Source organism: Drosophila miranda, assembly GCF_003369915.1.
Source record: "Drosophila miranda strain MSH22 chromosome Y unlocalized genomic scaffold, D.miranda_PacBio2.1 Contig_Y1_pilon, whole genome shotgun sequence".
Lineage (NCBI taxonomy): Eukaryota > Metazoa > Arthropoda > Insecta > Diptera > Drosophilidae > Drosophila > Drosophila miranda.
Window position 1 is genome coordinate 33,603,874 of NW_022881603.1, and position 23,117 is coordinate 33,626,990.

The following is a 23,117-nucleotide window of genomic DNA, read 5'->3' on the forward strand; positions in this document are numbered from 1 at the left end:
GCAGCCTTTGCTGCTATGTCAGTCTTTTCGTTGATGGCCACACCCTTGTGACCAGGGACCCATAGAATGTCAAGTTTCTGAATGTCTGATTGGTTAATTATGTTGTGAATATCATTCACTAGGTACGAGTCTGTATTCTTATTTTTAATTAAATTAATAGCTAGTAATATTCGACGGAATATCAAAATCGAAAATATTGTTTCGAATCCTTGACGGAGAACAATTAACCTATTATAAGCCAAGGGGCCGAAAATAATGAAATTTTAATCATTTTAGCGCAGTTCAGGTGAAAGTTAGCGTTGTTATTTTTAATTTCAGATGAAAGATGGCCTGAATCTACAAGAAGAATTTACAATCGTTAATATTTTCTGCCATTTACCTGAAGAAGGTGAACTATTTAAATAGAGGGGGCTTAAGTGGGCTAAATTCGTTTTTTCATCATAACGAGACGCTATATTGTTGTTGGAAAAAAAAACAGCAATCGCCGTAGCAAGAAAATAAGTCAAGTATTTAAAACAAACCAGTCAAGTAGAAAATTGATTAATTTATTGGATAAAATTATGTGGGCAGGACTGAGAGATCTACCTAGCTAGTAATATTCGACGGAATATCAAAAACGGGGAATAGCACAATAGAACTTGAGTTCGTCGGTATATCTATGGTATATTTGGGTATATTTCTGATGGTCGGACATTATATTTTAACAATCAATCCGCGGCACACTTTTGTTTAGCTTCCGAATAAATATATTATTAAGTGAAATGGAGGCTATTTTAAATACGCAGTTTCAGCAGCTGGAAGATATCATCGGGGAAATATTAAAAGTAAAAAAGAGCGTAAGTGTTAACAAGCTGCAAAGTCGTTGGTTCCTTATTTTCATTATTTTTGTATGCAGGGGCAGAACTCAGACACATTGCGAACTGCGGCGGCATTGAAATTTGTTGCATTAAAGCATGCAAATCGAGAAGTTAAACAGAAAATAAAGTCTGGACGGGATAACTTACACTTAGAAAAATGTAAAGTGGACATAAGTCGGTTGCAATTGCAAAATCTTCTGTACGAAGTGAGCCACTTGAAAAAGGACATCGTGCGTTGCGAGAAATTCCAGAGTCGTGACTCCAAGTTGGTCCTGCTCTCAGACACTGAGTATTTTACCAAATTGCCGGGAATTGAAGATAGTAAAGTGAAACCAGAATCGAAGCACTACAAGCATTTGCAGCGCTTAGAGTGTGAACTGCGTTTAAATAAAGACCTGGATGAACAGAAAAGCTCATTGAAGAACTCCAAAAAGGAGCTGCAACAAGAGAATCTTAAACAACATAATAGGTACGTTTCGTTCGCGCCAGCTCTACGCACCCTAAAGAGTGCTACGAAACCGCTGCATGATGCACTGCAGCTTTCTCTTGATGTTGAATTGAAGCTTAGTGCTGTGGTCAAATATCTGCCCAAGCCTCTTTATATATTATTCATCAACCTGCAATGCCTTCAACGTGCGAGCGATGAGCCATCATTCAATGTTGAAGTGGTAGGATATAAAAGTGAAGCTCAGATGCAGGAGTTGACAAACCTAAAGCAAAACCCAAAAGCAAGGCGCGACTACTCTGAAAGGGACATTGAATTGTCGGGAAAGCCTGAGGAAAATCCTTTGAACAAAGAATTAAGTCCTCATCCTCTGCACATTCGCATCACGGTAAGATTAAACCAAAACATACGACTATAGAAAAATACCTTAACGTTTGAACGGTCTCTAGCTTGGTTCTGCTAGCTCGATTCAACTGGTGTTGATTATTCGCTATTTCGAACAAATTAAATGTGCGACAGCATGGCCCCAATTGAGCATTTCCAATAATACAAACCATCAAGGGTAAGTTTTAGCGAGTGAATTGCTTTAGCAGCAACTATATTTTAAAACATTTTCATGTTTTTAGGGATACTAATTTCGTTCAGCATCTCCTTCGGCATTTGTTTGCAAACGATTTGGGTAATGAAATACCTATACCCGGTATTCAATACGATGTAAGACAAGCAACAAGCTATAATTTTCCTATATATATCTATGAATCATAAAATTATATATTTGCGTTAGTTACAGAATAAGGATCTGACACCAGAGGAATGTATACAATATCTGGAGTCTAAGGACTTTGGAAAAGCATACTGTTGGTTACGAAGTATATGCTCTATACCAACAGTCAACAGCTCGATGTTGTATAAGCATGAGCTGAACTTGAATAAAAGCATGCGGGAGACCATAGCTCGCATTACACGGCGCTGGAACTATTGGTTAAATCTAAGTCAGCAAATACGTGGTCTGCTAACAAGGACATCGATTTGTATGCACTAAAAGAAAATGTCTATCCTGCGGCCTTGTCTTGCAGCTTAGTGCAGTGGACGGCGATCACTCTCGAGGAATTCCTAGCCCAAAATTCAGACGTACTAAACATTTCTCCGGATGATAAGAGCATAACATACAATTCCTATCGTGCTGTGATTGTTCGTGGCTCTGCCAAAATGGAGTGTTTCATTCGAATACCGAGTAATTATCCATTGGAAATGCCACTCTGGATATTGAGTGTGCATTGGAACGGTCGCCGTACATCGCAGAATAATGCAGCTATCAAGGTTAGTTTGTTCAGACTTCCATGCGTTATATATAAGCTTATTTTGATACCATTTTGTAGATGATGGAGTACTGGACCAACTCATTGCAACCCCAACAGCTGGAAGCAAATTATCGTATTCTGTACGCTCAGCTTTTCCGAACTATTTATAGTTTTGACATCTTTCTGGAGACAGAAGGCTCAATGCAGACGACTATAGAATACACCAAGGAAAAGCCTTATATAAGTGCATTTGCAAAACGATGCCGATTGCGTCCATATAAATACATAAAAAAGGGTTCCGTACACGCATTCAAACAATAAGGACCTAAAAACAAATACAAGAATATGGTTTTGTAAAAAAAAATCAAAAGCAGTTACTAAACATCTTCACAGTTGCTGTTTATTATGTAATGCATAATTGCAATAATGCAATAAATAAGTAACATTTAAATCTAGCTACAGTTTTATTGACAGCTTAGTTTCTGAGATGCTGTCGCTGCCAGGGACTCGGTTGGCAGGGTGATTGCAGAGGCATTTTCAACAGACTCTCGACTCTCATCCGGCATAACTTTATCAACAACGTGTTTTTCTATTAGACCGCTTTCTCCCAAGTAGCATATGGAAAATCTATCGTACCATGCCTCCTGATCCTTCAGTACTTCCTTCAATTGCCACACCTTGTATTTCCAGAACTGGAACATCACCTTCAGGCCGGATATGCCCCACACGCGCCACCTTATGCGCACGGTGTAATCGTCGGGATGCTTTGTAATTTTAAGAACCTCAAACATAACGTAGGCGTACTTTAGGTGACCCACAGTTCGAAGAATGGCAATTTGCTTAACAAAGTGGTATAGACCGACTGTGTGCTTGCCGGTAATATTGTTCTGAAATATAAGGTTTGGGCTGTATATGGAATAGTTCAGCGGTTCAACAAAGAGTTTGGGAAGCGTGGTTCGCAGAACTTCGTAGGCTCGCTCCAGATCTTCAGGCTTTCGAACATTTTCCTTCTCTTTGGCGGATGTTTGTACATTACTGTTTTCGTGAAAACTTCGTTTCGGTTGCATTACGCTACTACCTTCACATTTTAGCCAATTGTAGTTATATGATCCTGTGCAAGGAGAGTATAATCGCATTGTGGAAGCCCACGTCTGTTCTTTGGAGCCCCACAAGCGTATCAAATTGCTCTTTCTCATTGATAAAATTCCAAAATTTCGCATCATTTTGACAAGGACCATTGACGATTTTACCGGACTCTGGTAACTGTATTTCCCGTAATATGTTAAATGTTTCTTCCTTTTAAGCGTCACTCTGCCGTTCAAATATCACGTTCAAATTCTTCATCTGGTTTTACTCAGCGTTTAAATTGTGGGGTTTTTAATCTTTTTTAGACGTGCTCGTGTTGTAACCAAGTTTATTTGGAATCGAAAAATCATATGGTCATATGTATATCGATATAAATATTTTGTACAATAAAAGTGTGAGGTGATGTGATAGTTTTTTTGCGATTTCTCAACGGAACTTTCTGAACTCGGAGACAGTTTACACTATTTTTTTGTAGTTTCAGTGATCCAACGTCGTTAGAATCATAGTTGGATAATGGAAATAAGTATCCATATTTTTATGTGATACTTCAAGACCACTCTAGTCTAAATTATTGTCGCACCAGTCGAAAAGCTGTTGAACTATTTGTGCCAAAACGTGCCACCCAGTTGTGGTAGAGTAATACCTAACAAAAATAGATCCAAAGAAAATTCATGTCGACCAGAAATACCTAGATTTTTTAAATCACAACGTTCCCCCTCGTTTTTTTTTGGATTTAAATCATCTCAAGGATGATCGGAATTTTGATCGTAGCACTGTAGCCACATTGATCAGAAACTGGTGATGTAGTTTGGCGAGTTTGACAGGTCGGTATATAAAAAAAAGAGGAAAATTACTTAACTGTTTTAGAAAATAAATAGTAATTACTTTATAACATGATGAAGAAAAATGGGGTCAAAAGTTTAAGTCAGCAGTTTTGATGAAGATTGCCAGCTCTCTGAGATGTAGCGGCTCTTTTTTGATTAATAATTGATATTATATATGTAAAGGACAGTGTATCAAGCAGTTAGCACTATCCCATCTAAATTAACATTTGAACTTAAGATACCTCGATAAGATCGATAAGACCTAACCGATATAACCAGACTTAACCGATGTTTAAAAGATCTAACCGATAAGGGGCTATCGATACGGGAGTCGGTTGTTGGAAGTAGAAGCAGAAAGTTGAACAAAAAGTCGGAAGAACAGACTCATTAATTGCACATCTTAAATCATACACTTTGTACTCTTTTTCGAAAAACACTCTTAATAAACGATACATTATTATTAATCTTACATTTGGGGGCTCGTCCGCGTCGAATACAGAGCTCGGAGTGTGTGAAAAAGAAAAACAGAAGAAAGCAGAAGCTGATGCAAGAAGAGGATTGTTGAAAAGTTGTTAAAGTTGTTGTTTGTAGCTACATAAAGTTGTAAAGTTGTTGTTGGTGGCTATAAACATTAAGTTGAACAATCCAAATTCTGTGAGCCTAACAGTAGACACGGAGTTTAATAAAAGATCGGTCGTTTAATTCGGTTGGAAAATTGTGAAATTCATTGTCGCGCCGCAGCGTCGCCTTGTCCGTGCGCAGTACGTACACAAGCAGAAAAAACACGCACAGACACGTTGTGTGTGATACACACTTATAAACAGAAAAGGAAAGCACTCGTCGGGTACACAGACACAAGTCGAAAAGAGCCGCAAAATGATGCAAACACCGCCGCCGTTGCACTGGAAAGAGAGAGAGAAGGAAGAAGCTGTACCAGGAACGTCGCGCCCGAGTGCAAACGAGATGGAAGATTTAGAAAATGCAGAAAACAATACTGATGACAAGATTGATCAAATGATAAAGTTGCTAAGTTTGAAACTGCTTTGCGATGAGCAACGAGAAATGAAGATCGCTCCAGATAATTTTACAAAAGTTGTGAGCGATTGTGATGGAAAATCGGTTCCCATAGAAAAATGGTTTGAGATATTCGAAAAAAATGCCGACGCATATGAGCTTACTGAAAAGCAAAAGTATGTGCAGGCCAGAGGAAAAATGACCGGTGCAGCTAAGATTTTCCTTGAAGCTGAATGCGTGTGCACCTATGAGGAACTCAAGAACGTATTATTGGATGAATTCACATGTAGCTATAACAGTGCAGACATTCATAAGCTGCTGCAAGAAAGAAAGAGGAAGAGTAGTGAGTCGATGCACGAGTACTTGCTGCAGATGAGAAAAATAGCAGCAGTCGGACATGTTGAACACGCGGCTGTTATAAGCCATATTGTGAACGGTCTGGACATAAGAAACGAGTATAAGTATGCCATGTATCGCTGTAAGACCTTCAGGGCCTTGAAAGAAGAGTTCGATGTCTATGATCGTTTGAACATATCGGAGAAGAAGGGCAATAACGAACAGCATAAAACGAGTTTCAAGCAGCAAAGTGGGCAAAGCGGTAAAAAAGAATATTGCTATAACTGTGGATCAGGAGAACACAAACGCAAAGACTGCAAAGCCGAAACGAAGTGTTTTAAGTGCAATCAGAATGGTCACATTTCGCGTAACTGTCCTTATGAAGCTGATAAAGTTGATAAAGTTCGCGTCATTTTGGATCGCAGTCGCATGAAAAAAATTCAAATAAACGGCATTGTTGTTGACTGTCTTGTGGATACAGGGTCAGATGTAACCATAATCAAAGAGAGTATGTTGAAGACCATGAAAAACGTTAAACTTTTGAAGTGCACAACTATGTTGCGCGGTCTGGGTCAGATATCAACAAAGCCTGTTGGATACTTTAATGCAGAAGTTACCGTGGATAAGTTGCTGACCACACAGAAGTTTTTAGTAGTCCCCAGTAGCCAAATTGATTTCGACGCACTTTTGGGGCATGATTTCATTAAAAAGTTCCGTTTCGTCGCTGATATGCAAGGATACACGTTTTTGAAGCATGACGCAGATCCTGTGCCAACAGATGAGCATGCTCTTATATATAATGTAACTGAAGAGTCATCCTTTGTAGCTCCGCCGCAATATCGAAAAGACGTTGAACAGATGATAAGAAACAGTTACCAAATGCCCACAGAAGTTGCAAAGCAGTCTCCAATCCAACTGAAGATAGTTCCCGACGGAGTAATCAAGCCGTTTAATCACTCACCGAGTCGTTTATCAACAGACGAAGCCAGTGCCGTAAAGAAGCAAGTCGAAGAATGGATCGAGCAAGGAATCGTGCGCAAGTCGTCTTCAAATGTAGCGAGCAGAGTTGTCGTCGTGAAGAAAAAAGATGGTACACTTAGAGTTTGCGTAGACTACAGGAAGTTAAACAGCATGGTATTGCTGGACTGCTTCCCAGTCCCGATCATGGAGGAAGTCTTGGAAAAGCTGCAGTCGGCTAAGTGGTTTACCATAATGGACCTTGAAAACGGATTTTTCCATGTGCCTATGGAGGAGCAAAGCAAGTCGTATACGGCCTTCGTCACAAAGGAGGGATTATTCGAGTTTAATAAAGCGCCTTTCGGATTCAAGAACTCGCCAGCTGCGTTCATTCGGTTCGTAAGCTATATTTTTCAAGAATTAATCAACTCTGACATTATGCAGCTTTATATGGACGACATAATTGTTTACGTCGCGTCGCCCGAGGTATGCATGAGGAAGACAAAGTTGGTCCTGGAGACAGCTGCGCAGTTTGGCCTAAAGATCAAATGGAAGAAATGTAGCTTCATGCAGCCACGCATTAGCTTTCTGGGCCATATCATTGAGGACGGGAGAATCTGGCCCGGCAAAGAGAAGACAGCAGCTGTCAGTCGGTTTGCTACGCCCAAAGCAGCTCAAGCATTTCTGGGACTCACCGGCTTTTTCAGAAAGTTCATCCCTGGCTATGCACAAGTTGCCCGGCCGCTCACGAATCTACTCAGGAAGGAAGCAGTTTTCAACATTGGCGAAGCAGAGCAACAGTCGCTACAAACCTTAAAGAATCTGCATGTTATCGCACCTGTATTACATTTATACTCACGAGAAGCGCCAACGGAACTCCACACGGATGCATCCAAAGAAGGTTTCGGAGCAGTTCTGTTGCAGCAGTCTGATGGCAATTTCCACCCGATTTACTATTGGAGTAAAAAGACTACACAAGCCGAGTCCAAACGTCACAGTTACTATTTGGAGGTCAAAGCTGCATACCTCGCACTCAAGAAGTTTCGTCACTACCTGTTGGGGATCAAATTTGATCTTGCCACTGACTGTGCGGCGTTTAAGCAGACAACAACGAAAGTAGATATACCCAGAGAAGTTTCCCAGTGGATTCTGTATATGGAGGACTTAACATTCAAAGCAGTACACCGCCCAGGAGACAGAATGAGACACGTGGACTGTCTCAGTCGTTTTCCGCAAACATGCATGTTCGTGACGACGGAGCTAACAGCTCGGATAAAGAAAGCACAGCAGGATGACGATTTCATCAAAGCCACAGTTGAGATCCTGAAGCAGCACCCATATCAAGACTACAAGCTTAAAGGAGGTCTTCGCTTCAAATCTGTAAATGGCAATGACGTATTGGTGGTTCCAAGGCTGATGGAAAGGGAAATCATTCAAGGATCGCATGAAGTTGGTCATTTCTCCACAGCGAAGACAATGCACTCAGTTCAGCAGCAATACTGGATTCCGCACCTTGAACGGAAAGTAAATAAGTTGATTACTAATTGCATCAGTTGTATAATTTTCAGCAAAAAGTTGGGCAAACAAGAAGGCTATCTTCATTGCATTGACAAGGGTGACACACCACTATACACGCTGCACGTTGATCATTTGGAAACAATGGATGCGACAGCCAAGCAATACAAGTACATTTTTGCTGTGGTAGATGCATTCTCCAAGTTTGTGTGGCTGTTCCCAACTAAGTCAACAGGTCACGAAGAAGTTGTGAAGAGGCTGAGAGATTGGTCATTTGTGTTTGGTTTTCCCAAGCGCATAGTCAGCGACAGAGGAGCAGCGGTTACATCCAACGCATTCAGCGAGTTTCTCAACGAGAACAAAGTCGAACATGTGTGTACAACGACAGGTGTGGCGAGAGGCAACGGTCAGATTGAGCGGATGAACCGTTCAGTTTTGGGTATCATCGCAATGCTCTCAGCTCAGGAGTCAACGAAGTGGTACAAGCATGTGCCACAGGTCCAGATGGCGATTAATTCGCATGTGCATTCTACGTTGAAGTCGTCGCCATTCGAGGTCATGTTTGGGACAAAGATGCACAGACAAGCTGAAAGTCGACTATTGGAGGTGCTCACCGAGGAGTTGGTTACGCAGTTTAACAACGAGCGCCAAGAACTGCGTGACCAAGCGAAACAAAACATTGAGAAGGCGCAAGAGGTGTACAAGAGGACGCAGTTCGTCGCAGGATGCAAGTTGGCCAGCGAGTATCTAGGCCCATATGAAGTCACCAAGGTAAAGCGGAACGGTCGCTACGACGTCAGAAAGGTTGCTCAAGTCGAGGGGCCAAATATCACAGCAACGAGCAGTGACAATATGAAGCTATGGCGTTTTGTCTCAGAGAACGATGATATATTATCATCTGGGACAGATGAAGATGAGCAGGAGGGCCGAATGTAAAGGACAGTGTATCAAGCAGTTAGCACTATCCCATCTAAATTAACATTTGAACTTAAGATACCATCGATAAGACCTAACCGATATAACCAGACTTAACCGATGTTTAAAAGACCTAACCGATAAGGGGTTATCGATACGGGAGTCGGTTGTTGGAAGTAGAAGCAGAAAGTTGAACAAAAAGTCTGAAGAACAGACTCATTAATTGCACATCTTAAATCATACACTTTGTACTCTTTTTCGAAAAACACTATTAATAAACGATACATTATTATTAATCTTACATATATATATGATATTTGAGTCAATTGCTTTGATTCTTTGTTGGAAGACTTTGTCGTATGTGTGCTTTGCTTGATGCTTTTAGCATTCCATTTAAGAGAAAAATGCCAGGGTTTACTGGGTATGTCTGGAAATATGTCTATGAGGCTGGATCCCTTCGTCCTACACTTCGTCCTGTAGTCCTCATTCCATTTGTATACTAAAAAGTTCCTAATTTCTCTTTGAGCCTCCTTGTAGCTGTATTTTATATTTATTGTAAACCCCTCACTTGTAGCAGCCTTTGCTGCTATGTCAGTCTTTTCGTTGATGGCCACACCCTTGTGACCAGGGACCCATAGAATGTCAAGTTTCTGAATGTCTGATTGGTTAATTATGTTGTGAATATCATTCACTAGGTACGAGTCTGTATTCTTATTTTTAATTAAATTAATAGCTAGTAATATTCGACGGAATATCAAAATCGAAAATATTGTTTCGAATCCTTGACGGAGAACTATTAACCTATTATAAGCCAAGGGGTCGAAAATAATGAAATTTTAATCATTTTAGCGCAGTTCAGGTGAAAGTTAGCGTTGTTATTTTTAATTTCAGATGAAAGATGGCCTGAATCTACAAGAAGAATTTACAATCGTTAATATTTTCTGCCATTTACCTGAAGAAGGTGAACTATTTAAATAGAGGGGGCTTAAGTGGGCCAAATTCGTTTTTTCATCATAACGAGACGCTATATTGTTGTTGGAAAAAAAAACAGCAATCGCCGTAGCAAGAAAATAAGTCAAGTATTTAAAACAAACCAGTCAAGTAGAAAATTGATTAATTTATTGGATAAAATTTTGTGGGCAGGACTGAGAGATCTACCTAGCTAGTAATATTCGACGGAATATCAAAAACGGGGAATAGCACAATAGAACTTGAATTCGTCGGTATATCTATGGTATATTTGGGTATATTTCTGATGGTCGGACATTATATTTTAACAATCAATCCGCGGCACACTTTTGTTTAGCTTCCGAATAAATATATTATTAAGTGAAATGGAGGCTATTTTAAATACGCAGTTTCAGCAGCTGGAAGATATCATCGAGGAAATATTAAAAGTAAAAAAAAGCGTTAGTGTTAACAAGCTGCAAAGTCGTTGGTTCCTTATTTTCATTATTTTTGTATGCAGGGGCAGAACTCAGACACATTGCGAACTGCTGCGGCATTGAAATTTGTTGCATTAAAGCATGCAAATGAGAAGTTAAACAGAAAATAAAGTCTGGACGGGATAACTTACACTTGGAAAAATGTAAAGTGGACATAAGTCGGTTGCAATTGCAAAATCTTCTGTACGAAGTGAGCCACTTGAAAAAGGACATCGTGCGTGGCGAGAAACTCCAGAGTCGTGACTCCAAGTTGGTCCTGCTCTCAGACACTGAGTATTTTACCAAATTGCCGGGAATTGAAGATAGTAAAGTGAAACCAGAATCGGAGCACTACAAGCATTTGCAGCGCTTAGAGTGTGAACTGCGTTTAAGGAAAGACCTGGATGAACAGAAAAGCTCATTGAAGAACTCCAAAAAGGAGCTGCAACAAGATAATCTTAAACAACATAATAGGTACGTTTCATTCGCGCCAGCTCTACGCACCCTAAAGAGTGCTACGAAACCGCTGAATGATGCACTGCAGCTTTCTCTTGATGTTGAATGGAAGCTTAGTGCTGTGGTCAAATATCTGCCCAAGCCTCTTTATATATTATTCATCAACCTGCAATGCCTTCAACGTGCGAGCGATGAGCCATCATTCAATGTTGAAGTGGTAGGATATGAAAGTGAAGCTCAGATGCAGGAGTTGACAAACCTAAAGCAAAACCCAAAAGCAAGGCGCGACTACTCTGAAAGGGACATTGAATTGTCGGGAAAGCCTGAGGAAAATCCTTTGAACAAAGAATTAAGTCCTCATCCTCTGCACATTCGCATCACGGTAAGATTAAACCAAAACATACGACTATAGAAAAATACCTTAACGTTTGAACGGTCTCTAGCTTGGCTCTGCTGGCTCGATTCAACTGGTGTTGATTATTCGCTATTTCGAACAAATTAAATGTGCGACAGCATGGCCCCAATTGAGCATTTCCAATAATACAAACCATCAAGGGTAAGTTTTAGCGAGCGAATTGCTTTAGCAGCAACTATATTTTAAAACATTTTCATGTTTTTAGGGATACTAATTTCGTTCAGCATCTCCTTCGGCATTTGTTTGCAAACGATTTGGGTAATGAAATACCTATACCCGGTATTCAATACGATGTAAGACAAGCAACAAGCTATAATTTTCCTATATATATGTATGAATCATAAAATTATATATTTGCGTTAGTTACAGAATAAGGATCTGACACCAGAGGAATGTATACAATATCTGGAGTCTAAGGACTTTGGAAAAGCATACTGTTGGTTACAAAGTATATGCTCTATACCAACAGTCAACAGCTCGATGTTGTATAAGCATGAGCTGAACTTGAATAAAAGCATGCGGGAGACCATAGCTCGCATTACACGGCGCTGGAACTATTGGTTAAATCTAAGTCAGCAAATACGTGGTCTGACTAACAAGGACATCGATTTGTATGCACTAAAAGAAAATGTCTATCCTGCGGCCTTGTCTTGCAGCCTAGTGCAGTGGACGGCGATCACTCTCGAGGAATTCCTAGCCCAAAATTCAGACGTACTAAACATTTCTCCGGATGATAAGGGCATAACATACAATTCCTATCGTGCTGTGATTGTTCGTGGCTCTGCCAAAATGGAGTGTTTCATTCGAATACCGAGTAATTATCCATTGGAAATGCCACTCTGGATATTGAGTGTGCATTGGAACGGTCGCCGTACATCGCAGAATAATGCAGCTATCAAGGTTAGTTTGTTCAGACTTCCATGCGTTATTTTTTTTGTGTGGACGTTGACATGCAATGACTGCATCTTTCAAGAGACGATGCAGTTACTGCACCGTCAAGTGGCCCGTGTGACACCAGCAGAAGGCTGTTACGCGCGGATCCCAGGCAAAACGCAGCCCTCCTCCCGCCCAACCGACCGAGGGGCGCTGCCGCATGACGCGCGGTGCGTAGCCGAACCAAACGCGAACATGCAAGAAAGATAGCTATTAGACTAACATTCGAGGAAAATTAGTACTAAACTTACTAAGAAACTAAGCATGCAATCAAAGTACAAATACCACTACAGTTACTAATTAATAGAAAGGTGTGTAAGGATTAATAATTTATTAAGAGGAAGAGAATTAGTGGTGGATATAATATGGTAGAGGGAATTATAATCCGAGCATAAGACCCTAAACGGTTCATGCAAGGAATAATTCGATCTACAAAGTGGAAGGAACAACGGTATAAAATTTCTAGTCAGTCTAATAGGAATCGTGAAGTTTATGTGGCTCAACAGATCAGGGCTGTCTATGTCACCCCTGATCAAGTTGTGCATAAATATCACACCAAGCATTTTTCTACGGTTAACTAAGGATGGGAGGTTTACTAATAGTAGTCTACTAGAGTAAGATGGGAGTCTTACACCCGCATCCCAGTTAAGGCCCCGCAGAGCAAAGAGTAAAAAGTTTTTCTGTACTGATTCTATACGGTCCTGGTGTACTTTGTACTGAGGGCACCATACACAGGAGCCGTATTCTAAGATCGGACGAACAAGCGAGGTATAGAGAGTCTTTGTTATATAGGGGTCGTCAAATTCCTTTGACCACCTCTTTATAAACCCAAGCACGCCCATGGCCTTATTTACCAAGGTAGAAATGTGTTCGGAAAACTTTAACTTGGGGTCTAACATAACACCCAGATCATCCACCAGGGTAATTCTCTCAAGAGAACCACCAAATAGGGTGTAGGGAGCCAACAAAGGGCTAGAACGATGAAATGTCATAACTTTGCATTTCGAGGCATTAAGGTGTAACAAGTTTGCACAACACCATGACTAAAAGATATTGAGATCGGATTGCAAGCGAGAATGAAATGAAATGTCCTTGTACTGGACACAGAGTTTAACATCATCCGCATACATAAGTACTCGAGAGTATGTTAATACTGAAGGTAAGTCATTAATAAAGAGTGTGAAGAGTAAGGGGCCTAGATGGCTGCCTTGTGGTACTCCCGAAGAAACCTTTACTGGGAAAGAGAGGGAGTTTTTCAAGAGGACTCTTTGAGACCTAGAACAAAGATAGCTAGAAATCCATCTCAGGAGGTTGGGCGGAAACCCTAAAAGGTCAAGTTTATGCGCTAAAAGGGAATGGTTTACAGAGTCGAATGCTTTACTAAAGTCGGTGTAAATAACATCCGTCTGTAAGTTACCTTGAAAGCCTTTAATAATGAAAGAGGTAAACTCTAACAAGTTCGTGGTGGTTGATCGCCGCCTTATAAATCCATGCTGAGTTGGAGATATAAGTGACTTGCAGAGATGTTGCAAGTGCGGAGTTAAAACCTTCTCAAACATTTTAGGAATAGCGGATAACTTTGCTATACCTCTATAATTTTTTGCATCAGACTTGCTACCTTTTTTATGGAGAGGAATTATAAACGATTCCTTCCAGATCGGGGGGAAGCAAGAAGAATCAATGGATAGGGTGAATAGTTTAAGCAAAGGTCCACACAGAGCCTCGGCACAGTACCTGAGTACACAACATGGAACCCCGTCTGGACCCGGTGAAAACACCGGCTTAACTAGTCGAAGATCATGAAGTAGGGAACATTCATTTAACAAGGGACTGAAAATGCCGTTCGACCTCGGTAAACCGTATGGGTACGGATGACCAGAGTAGCTTTCCTCAGAATAGGTGGTTTGGAAGAATTGGGCAAAAAGATCGGCAATTGCCTGATCATTATTTGCCGACGTATTACAAAATGATAGCGAAGATGGGTGTGCGGACGTTCTACGCTTACTGTTTACGAAGCTGTAAAACTGTTTAGGGTCCTGAGAAAAACGTATCCTGCATCGAGATAGGTAGTTCTTATAGCATTGAGCATTAAGAACTGAAAAGTTTGACCGAGCTAATACATAGCGAGAGTGAGAAGTAGGAGAACCCACTTCTTGAAATTTTTTATAAAGTCTTGATTTTAAGTTTTTTAGACTGGATAACTCTTTGGTAAACCAAGGGGGTTTTCCAGATCTAGTCGGACAAGAAAGCGGGACACAAGAATCGAAAAATGTGCCAAGGCATTGTAAAAAATGTTTGTGCCTTTTATGATATCAGTGCACAAGTACAAAGCGGACCAATCAAAATCCCTAATGAGGTTATTAAGCTTCGCAAACTCGGCTTTACGAAAGCAGCGGACACGTTCGGGCAGCCTACTCGACCGATCCAATACAATTGGTCCTATATCTAGCGACACCTCGAAAGTAGGGTGGTAGGCGTCTTCAGGTATAGTGAGCGGAAGGGCTCGGGTTAACAACACTATGGTCGGATCCAATACAAAGCACAGATCAAGCAATCGACCCAAGGAATTTTTCACATGGTTGACTTGAGACAGGGATAGGTCAAGCAAGCCGTCAACAAAGTCATGTCGTGACATGGGCACTAGGATACTAGACTCGTTTACCGAAGACCAAACAGTTCCTGGCAAGTTGAAGTCACCAAGAACTATCATACGATCTTTATCAGATAGCGAGGAAGAAACAGCGGTTAAAGCGGACAAGTGCTGCTCATAAATTGAAATATCCGAAGAAGGTGGGATATACGAGCAAGTAATGAATATAGCGAAAGCGGGAAGAATCAGTTTTACACACAGGAATTCCAGTTCCTGTTGAACTTGGACTGTGAAGTGTTCCGACGTGAAGTAAGAGTCCACTGCAAATAGAACCCCCCCTGCCCGTCGAGACGAACGGTCCTTTCTAAAAGTTGTGTACCGACCTGCCAAAACCTCGGAACTAAGAATGTCCGGCTTTAACCAGGTTTCAGTAAACACAATAGGTTAGGTTAGGTTAAGGCGGTAGCCGGGAGGGGGGGGGGGATAAGAGCCTCCCGCCCCCAAGCTCACTTGGACCTATAAAAGGTCCGTTGTGTTGCCGCATGGGCATGTGCCCCTTCGCGTTGCCCGAACCGTGAGAGCATACTACTGCAGGTTAAGGGCAGTCCCATCCGGTGGCTTGGATGTATTTGGACAAGGTCCCTGGTTTGATTACGGACAGGTCCGAAATGTCCGTGAGGAAAGCGGCCCCGAGAATACGAAGACGACGATTTCCAAGGGCTGGGCAGTGGCAGAAGAAGTGGGGGACCGATTCCTCCTCCTCCTCGTCGCGACAACTCCTGCAGAAGTCGTTATGAGGGATTGACAGTCTAGACGCGTGAGTGCCGATCTGCCAGTGTCCCGTAATGGCTCTAGTAACTGCAGAGCACTGTGCTCTGCTGAGTTTATACAGCTCTGCTGAGCGCTTCTTCGATCGATATGGCCATATCAATCTTGAGACTTTACAGGAAACGGTTTGCTGCCATCTCCTATTGGCATTTTGCTCGAACAATTCGTACGTTAGGAGCCTGCAGGTAGCCAAGGGCATCGCTACTTGCTCCCTCTCCGGTAGGAGAGGAATCGTAGTACCCTGCCTGGCTAGCTCGTCGGCGGCGTCATTCCCCTCGATGTCCCTGTGGCCGGGGACCCATATAAGGAAGAGATCTAACTGCTCTGCGATCTCGTGCAGAGACCTGCGGCAGTCATTTACAGTCGCTGAGTTCGACGATATTGAGCCTAGAGCTTTGATAGCTGCTTGGCTGTCCGAGAAGACGCACACTAAGTGCGTATCTAGAAGTAATTTGGAGACAATCGAAATGGCCTCCTTGATGGCTTCAACCTCCGCTTGGAACACACTACAGTGATCCGGGAGCCTGAAGCAATGACTGATGTTCAGCTCGCTGCAGTAGACTCCGCCTCCCACGCGGCCGTCTAGCTTTGAGCCATCAGTGTAGAAGTGGACCGCATTTGCAGGTCCTGGTTCGCCCATCTCCCAGTCCTCCCTAGATGGGATTGATACCTGGAAGGGCGTCGAGAGGTGATCACTGGGGATACAGTAATCTGTCCTCTCTGGTAATTGCGGGAGTCTCATCAGGATTCCCGAGTGCCCAACCGCGGATGCTTTCCACAGTCTGGCTTCTCTCATTCTGAGGGCGGAAAGTGTTGCCACCTTCTTTCCCATGAGATCCACAGGGAGGAGGTCCAGCACAGTATCCAGGGCTTCCCCTGGAGTAGTGCGTAGCCCGCCAGTTATGCATAGCTCTGCCATGCGTTGAACTCTGCTGAGTTTATTGAGGCATGTCCTTCTGTCCAAGGCTGGCCACCATACCACCACTCCATAGAGCATGATTGGTCGTATGATGGCGGTGTAGAGCCACCGAACTATATAGGGGGTCATTCCCCATTTTAGTCCGATGGCTTTCCTGCAGGTATAGAGGGCCACTGTGGCCTTCTTTACTCTATCCTCTATGCTCAATTTCCAATCGAGCTTTCTATCGAGGATTAGGCCAAGATACTTGGCGTTGTTGCTGAAGACTAGCGTTTCCCCACATAGTCTTGGGGAATCAGTACCGGAACTTTGTACTTCCTAGTGAAAAGCACCAGTTCCGTTTTAGACGGGTTGACGCCTAACCCGCATTTGTCTGCCCATTTCGACATTTTCGTGAGAGTACTTGTCATGCACTCACACAATGTCTGCGGAAATTTTCCGGAGAATGCTATGGCAACATCGTCCGCGTACGCCACCACACGGCAGCCACCCCCCTCTATCTCCCGCAGCAGTGTGTTCACTGCCACGTTCCATAGGAGGGGCGAGAGGACTCCGCCCTGCGGTGTGCCTCTGCTGACAAATCTGGTACACGTTGACGTCCCCAGTGATGCCTCAACCGTCCTGCATTGTAGCATCTGATCGATCAGGCTCACCGTCCTGGAGTCAACGCCCAGATCCGTCAGTGCGCCCGTGATGGCGGTCGGAAGGATGTTGTTAAAGGCGCCTTCTATGTCGAGGAAGGCTACTAGGGTGTACTCCTTAAAATTAAGGGATGCTTCGATGATCGATGTGATCGAGTGTAGGGCCGTTTCGGTGGATCTTCCCTTCCGATAGGCATGCTGGGAGTCTGAGATCAGACTGGACGGAATGCACGCCGTTAGATGCAGCCCCAGGAGCCGCTCCATCGCCTTTAGAAGAAAAGACGATAGACTTATGGGTCTGAAATCTTTTGGGGCAGTGTGCGAGGGCTTGCCTGCCTTGGGTATGAATACGACTTTGGTCTGAAGCCAGGTGTCAGGAATGCACCCGTGGGAGAAGATTCCCTCGTAAATTATTTTGAGCCAGTTAATGGCTTTATGTCCCGCGTGAATCAGTTGGGCAGGGAAAATGCCGTCTGGCCCCGCGGACTTGTAGGGTTTAAAGCTTCTGATCGCCCAGGAAATGTTTTCCTGGCTTAGCAGTCCCAAGATGGCATTTGAGGCGACAGAAGGAGGCGCGAGGTAGTTGGGTCTGTTTTCATCGCAGCCAGGGAAGTGGGTATTTAGGAGAAGATTTAGCGACTCCTCGCTGGACGTAGTCCACGACTGGTCGGTGTTCTTCAAGTAGCCCAGGGTGGGTGTTGTCTTCGAGAGAACTCTGCGCAAGCGTGAGGCTTCTGAGTTACTCTCGATTTCGCTGCAGAACTTACGCCAGGAGGCGCGTTTGGCTTTTCTAAGTTCTTTGTTGTAGGTTGACAGACTGGCCTTGTATTCGGCCCAGTTTTGCTCAACGTTTTCAGCCTTAGCTTTATTGAAGAGTCTCCGGGAGGCTTTCCGGAGTTCACCCAGTTTCGGATTCCACCATTCAGGTTTCTTCCGGCCTCTGTTCTTGCCAGAGGGGCATGCTTTGTCGAGCGCCTTATTGCAGGCGTCGGTAAAGATCTTAAGAAGACGAGTCGTGGCCTCCGTGGAGAACTCCTCCTCAGATGGGGGCTCAGGGAGAACACGACAGAGGTAATCAGAGTACCGAGTCCAGTTTGTCCGCCTGATGTTTCGGAATCGGACTGGCTTCGGTACTGAGAAGGAGAAGACAGTTTCCACGTACCTGTGGTCCGAGAAGGAGTGCTCTTCCAGGACCCTCCAGGATACAATGTTACGCTGTATCTCATGAGAGGCAAGCGTGAGGTCCAGGACCTCCTTGCGGTTTTTAATGATAAAGGTGGGATCACTACCCCGGTTTAGTAAGACCATCTGAGTGGTCAGTAAGTAACTGAAAAGGTACTCACCCCTTTCGTTTGTGTCAGTGCTTCCCCACTGACAGTGATGTGCATTGGCATCGCACCCCACAATTAGGCCGATGTCCTTGGCCGAGCAGTCTGCGATTAGAGCCCGGAGAGGCGCGTGTGGAGGGGGGTCTGTTTGTTCATGCCCCATGTATGCGGAGCAGATCCTCAGTGAGCGCTCCTGGCCTTCGAGGCTCACTGCGGTGTGGTCTTCATTGCTGAAATTTGGGAGCAAAAATAGGTGCAACTCTCTTTTTGCAAGAATGCAGGTACGAATTTTACCTGCGGTTTCAGCTACATATAGCTTGTAGTCAGAAGTCCTCAGACCGGAGACCCTGTTTCCGAGGATCCAGGGCTCCTGAATGAGGACTATGTCGGCTCCATCCTTGGCCAGGTGGAGCAGTAGAGCAGCGCATGCTGCCTTACAATGGTGGAGGTTTATCTGCAGGAGCGTCAACGACATTCCTGAGGCTCGCCTCCACCATTGTTACTTCTAGATCGCTGTCAGGGGACTCCGGCTCCTCCCGACAACGATGTGGCTGAGACCTCTGGCTAGGTCGCTCTCGTCGAACGCGTAGTCGTCCAAGATATCGTCCGACATCATGGACGCCGCATCCGACGCCGGGTTGTCTTCCTCGCACGAGGCCCTCTCTTTCGGGATCTCCGGCAGCTCCGGGTCTGGCTCGACCTCCACTTGCCTGCCCTTGCGATCGGACTTGTAAGTGGATATGGTGACCTTCTTGTAGCCATAATCCACTACACCGTCCGACTTTGCGAGGAGATCAATGGATTCCTCATTTAGGACGAGGATAACCTGGCGCCTCTGCCCTTGGATATCCTCCACCTTTGCCACCTTCCAATCGGCTGTAGGAAGGTGGGGGTTGCAGACCTGCAGTAACCTGAGGATCTTCTCAGGCTCTGCAGGCTTAGCCGAGACCCACGCTCTGGCTCTCGGGCGACTAGGGACATCTTCCCACTTCACGGCCTCCAGTTTCGCCCCTGGATAGACCTCTTTTAGGGCCGCCACCGCCTTCATGTAGAGGGCCGCAGAGCGAGCGTCTTGGCAGGCGATGGCTTTCACCTTGCCTTGATGCCACCCTGCGTCCTCACACTTTGGCGGTGGTCCGCCGTTCTCCTCCAGTTCCAGTAGGAACCGGTCCTGGAGCTCGTTCTCCACCAGGTGCCACTTATCGCGAGGGACATGGCCGTCCTCGGCGCCCCTGTCCAGGACACCGATCAGGGTCCTGCCCCTCGCCACCTCAGCGAACGACCGGTTCGTGAGGTGGGTCTTCACCCGCTTGGCTTGCTGGGCTTGGCCTGGCTGATTTGCGGGGTCCTCCGCTGAGCGTTGCCGCTTGTTGGCGGCCTTGGCTGCGCCCTTTCCGGCTTTGGCTGGCTGGAACAGTGGAAGGATTGAGCAGGCCCACAGCCTCTGCTCCTTTCCTTCGGCTGACGCCTTGAAGTTCGGGTCTTCGTTGGACAGGATGAAAGCCGCTCGTCTCCTGTCCTGGTACGACGGCTTTCCACCCCGTGGTGCAGAGACGCTGCCCGCCGGGGCTCCCATGGGTTCTTCGGTCCCGGTGCGCTCACCAGCCGCGATTACGCTCTGCTTGGCAGCCACCCCGGTATCCGCTTCGCCCTTGGAGCCACCCGACTTGGAAGGACCCGATTGGCTTTTCGGGCCCCCCCTCACTGCGGCTGCTGCCTGAAGACGGTGGACCGACTCAGTCTCCTTCCCCGTCTTCTTTGGACCCGGTTTCCCAGGCGCTGGTGCAGAGGGATTGGCTTGTCCCTCCGGTACTTTAAGAGGAGTACCGAGCTCCTTTGCGGCTTTGTTGGTTTTTATTTGTTTTTTATTTGGCATAGTAGTTCCCACGAGTAGGCGGGAAGGGGATGGTCACCCGAGGCATAGCCCGCTTGCCCCGGGAAGCCTGATTTAAACTGGAGGTCGGCAGGGATCCAGAGTCCGCATATTAGCGACCGGGCACCCCCCGGCCATGCATCCCTCGGCATATAACAGTGTCACCTTGGATTGGGGTAATTTCACTGAGAGTTTTCTTCTCTCCGCCCGACTACCATTCGCCAGCATCATAGCAGAGACATGACCGTGCTAGGACCTGTTTCCAGCCGCCCTCACGGGAGAGTATAGTCGCACTTCCACCGGTGTGCACAGTTACGGCGGGTGACGGTTCGCTCGCAACCCTCTGTGTCCTAGGGGGGGGGTGTGAGACGCAGACCGCACCGGGTATTACTAACCGGAGCGGCTGCGCCTCAGTTCCGAGTTCACAGTTGTGCGAGCCGACCCGTCATCCGTTTGTCCCCCTGTAGCACCCGATGGCTGACGGCCAGTAAACACAATAACGTGGGAAGCAAATGCAACACTATCCCGGAAAAGAATGCTGAGCTTACTACGCAAGCCTCTTACATTCTGATAGGTTACTAAAAGAGAAGTTAGTTTTTTGGAAAGGTGGAAGCAAGACGGGAAGTTGAGGAAGAGGAAGTTGAGGTTGAGGGTGGCACACTGGAAAGGTTTGGAAGGGATATGGGGGGCCTGTTCTTCTTCTTAGCCTTAAACTCCTTCACCACCAAATGCTCCGGCCAAAATTTGGCGGAGCAAATGGTGTCAAATTGAGTTGGGGAGATGCTTATCTTAAACGAGGCTATCTCCCTGGCATAAGAGAAGTTAAATTTCTCCACCTTTAAACCCACGGCTTTTATTTTGCTTTGAATAAAAGCAATTACATCATTAGATGTGAGGTCAGGGGCCAGCCGTGAAACAAAAACTTGTCGTTTTGGTGGGACTCCCACCAGTGGTTTAGTCACCACAGGCCTAGTACCTGTGGTGGCAATATCCGGAGGTCCGGAACGTCTATTTACTGGTGGGATCGGTATAGACGGGACAACTAGCGAACTTGCGGACACCACGGACACGGACGCTGCAGACGTACTTGGCTGCACATTCTCCGAGGCGATGAATTCGGCTACCGAATCTGCGTCGCCAGCAGCTGTCGTTGCCCTTGGAGTGGCAAACGAGATCAACTGCTGCACACTTGGAGTGGTCGGAGTCAGTTTTTCGGCGGCGCACGGCTGAGTGACGGTTGGCAATTGCAGATCCCGCGGAGTGACCTTTTTGCGCCTCGGAGACTCATTCAGCAGTTTTAAACCGCTAAAATGAGCCTCCATGGCTAGGAGCCGATCGTATTGGTTTTTAAAACCAACGGTCAGCTCCTTAAAGCCACTCCGCGTCTGCCTCATGAAAGCCACCATGTCTTTCTCCACCGCACGGCATGCCTCGAAACTGTAATGCAAGCCATTACGTTTGGCTATAGCATCACTCACGAGGCCAGAAAATCCAGCGCATTTTGCGTGCACTACGCTGTCGCAGAGCCAGCAGGGAACATTCGGCTGATCGTGGGTGATCTGCTTCTTACAGCTTTTTTTGGCACAGACCACAGCGTATTCCATTTTATTTTATTATTTATTTATATATATACTATTATTTGCAAAACAAATTGGTATCAGACCAATGTGCCAGACAACGCTCAAAGCGGAATTGGTAAAAAAAAGAGAGCAGAGTGGAGAGCGGTTATAGCGAGAGCTACTAAGCAGAGAGCGCTATTGCTCAGAAAGTTTAAAGAGCGAGAGAGAAAGAACAGTTATTGAAGTTGAGGTGATAGCGAGAGAGTGATAAAACAACAAAAGCTACCAGACGAGAGCGGACTGCAATGCAATGTAATGCGTACTCACTCACTGCAACAACACAAACACAAGCACAAGCACAAGCCGACGCCGAAAAATAAAAAGTTAAATAATGTTTTAACACAAATCAAAAGGCATGCACTCGCGCAACAGAATAGGTTTCCAGATTGTTGTCTGGTTAGGAAGTATAATTAGAATTTAGCCAGGAAAACACCGGCTGTTTATTCAAAACAAAAGGAAAAAATGCGGAGCGCAAAACAAAAACACGTCTGATCACTACGAAAGATACGAAAGATATATATAAGCTTATTTTGATACCATTTTGTAGATGATGGAGTACTGGACCAACTCATTGCAACCCCAACAGCTGGATGCAAATTATCGTATTCTGTACGCTCAGCTTTTCCGAACTATTTATAGTTTTGACATCTTTCTGGAGACAGAAGGCTCAATGCAGACGACTATAGAATACACCAAGGAAAAGCCTTATATAAGTGCATTTGCAAAACGATTGCGTCCATATAAATACATAAAAAAGGGTTCCGTACACGCATTCAAACAATAAGGACCTAAAAACAAATATAAGAATATGGTTTTGTAAAAAAAAAATCAAAAGCAGTTA

The 23,117-nt window shown here is 44.7% G+C and overlaps 1 protein-coding gene and 2 pseudogenes across 1 annotated transcript; 2 read left to right on the plus strand and 1 right to left on the minus strand.

The window, feature by feature from the left end:
- The first annotated feature begins 726 nt into the window (after nucleotides 1-726).
- On the plus strand, nucleotides 727-3,054 carry LOC117190321 (annotated as a pseudogene).
- A 13-nt stretch (nucleotides 3,055-3,067) lies between these two features.
- On the minus strand, nucleotides 3,068-3,670 carry LOC117191630 (uncharacterized protein C6orf136 homolog). The gene has a single exon (XM_033396443.1). It carries the CDS (start codon nucleotides 3,668-3,670, stop codon nucleotides 3,068-3,070), a length of 603 nt encoding a protein of 200 aa, XP_033252334.1.
- Nucleotides 3,671-10,542: 6,872 nt separating this feature from the next.
- LOC117190324 lies at nucleotides 10,543-23,104 on the plus strand (annotated as a pseudogene).
- Nucleotides 23,105-23,117: the final 13 nt, after the last annotated feature.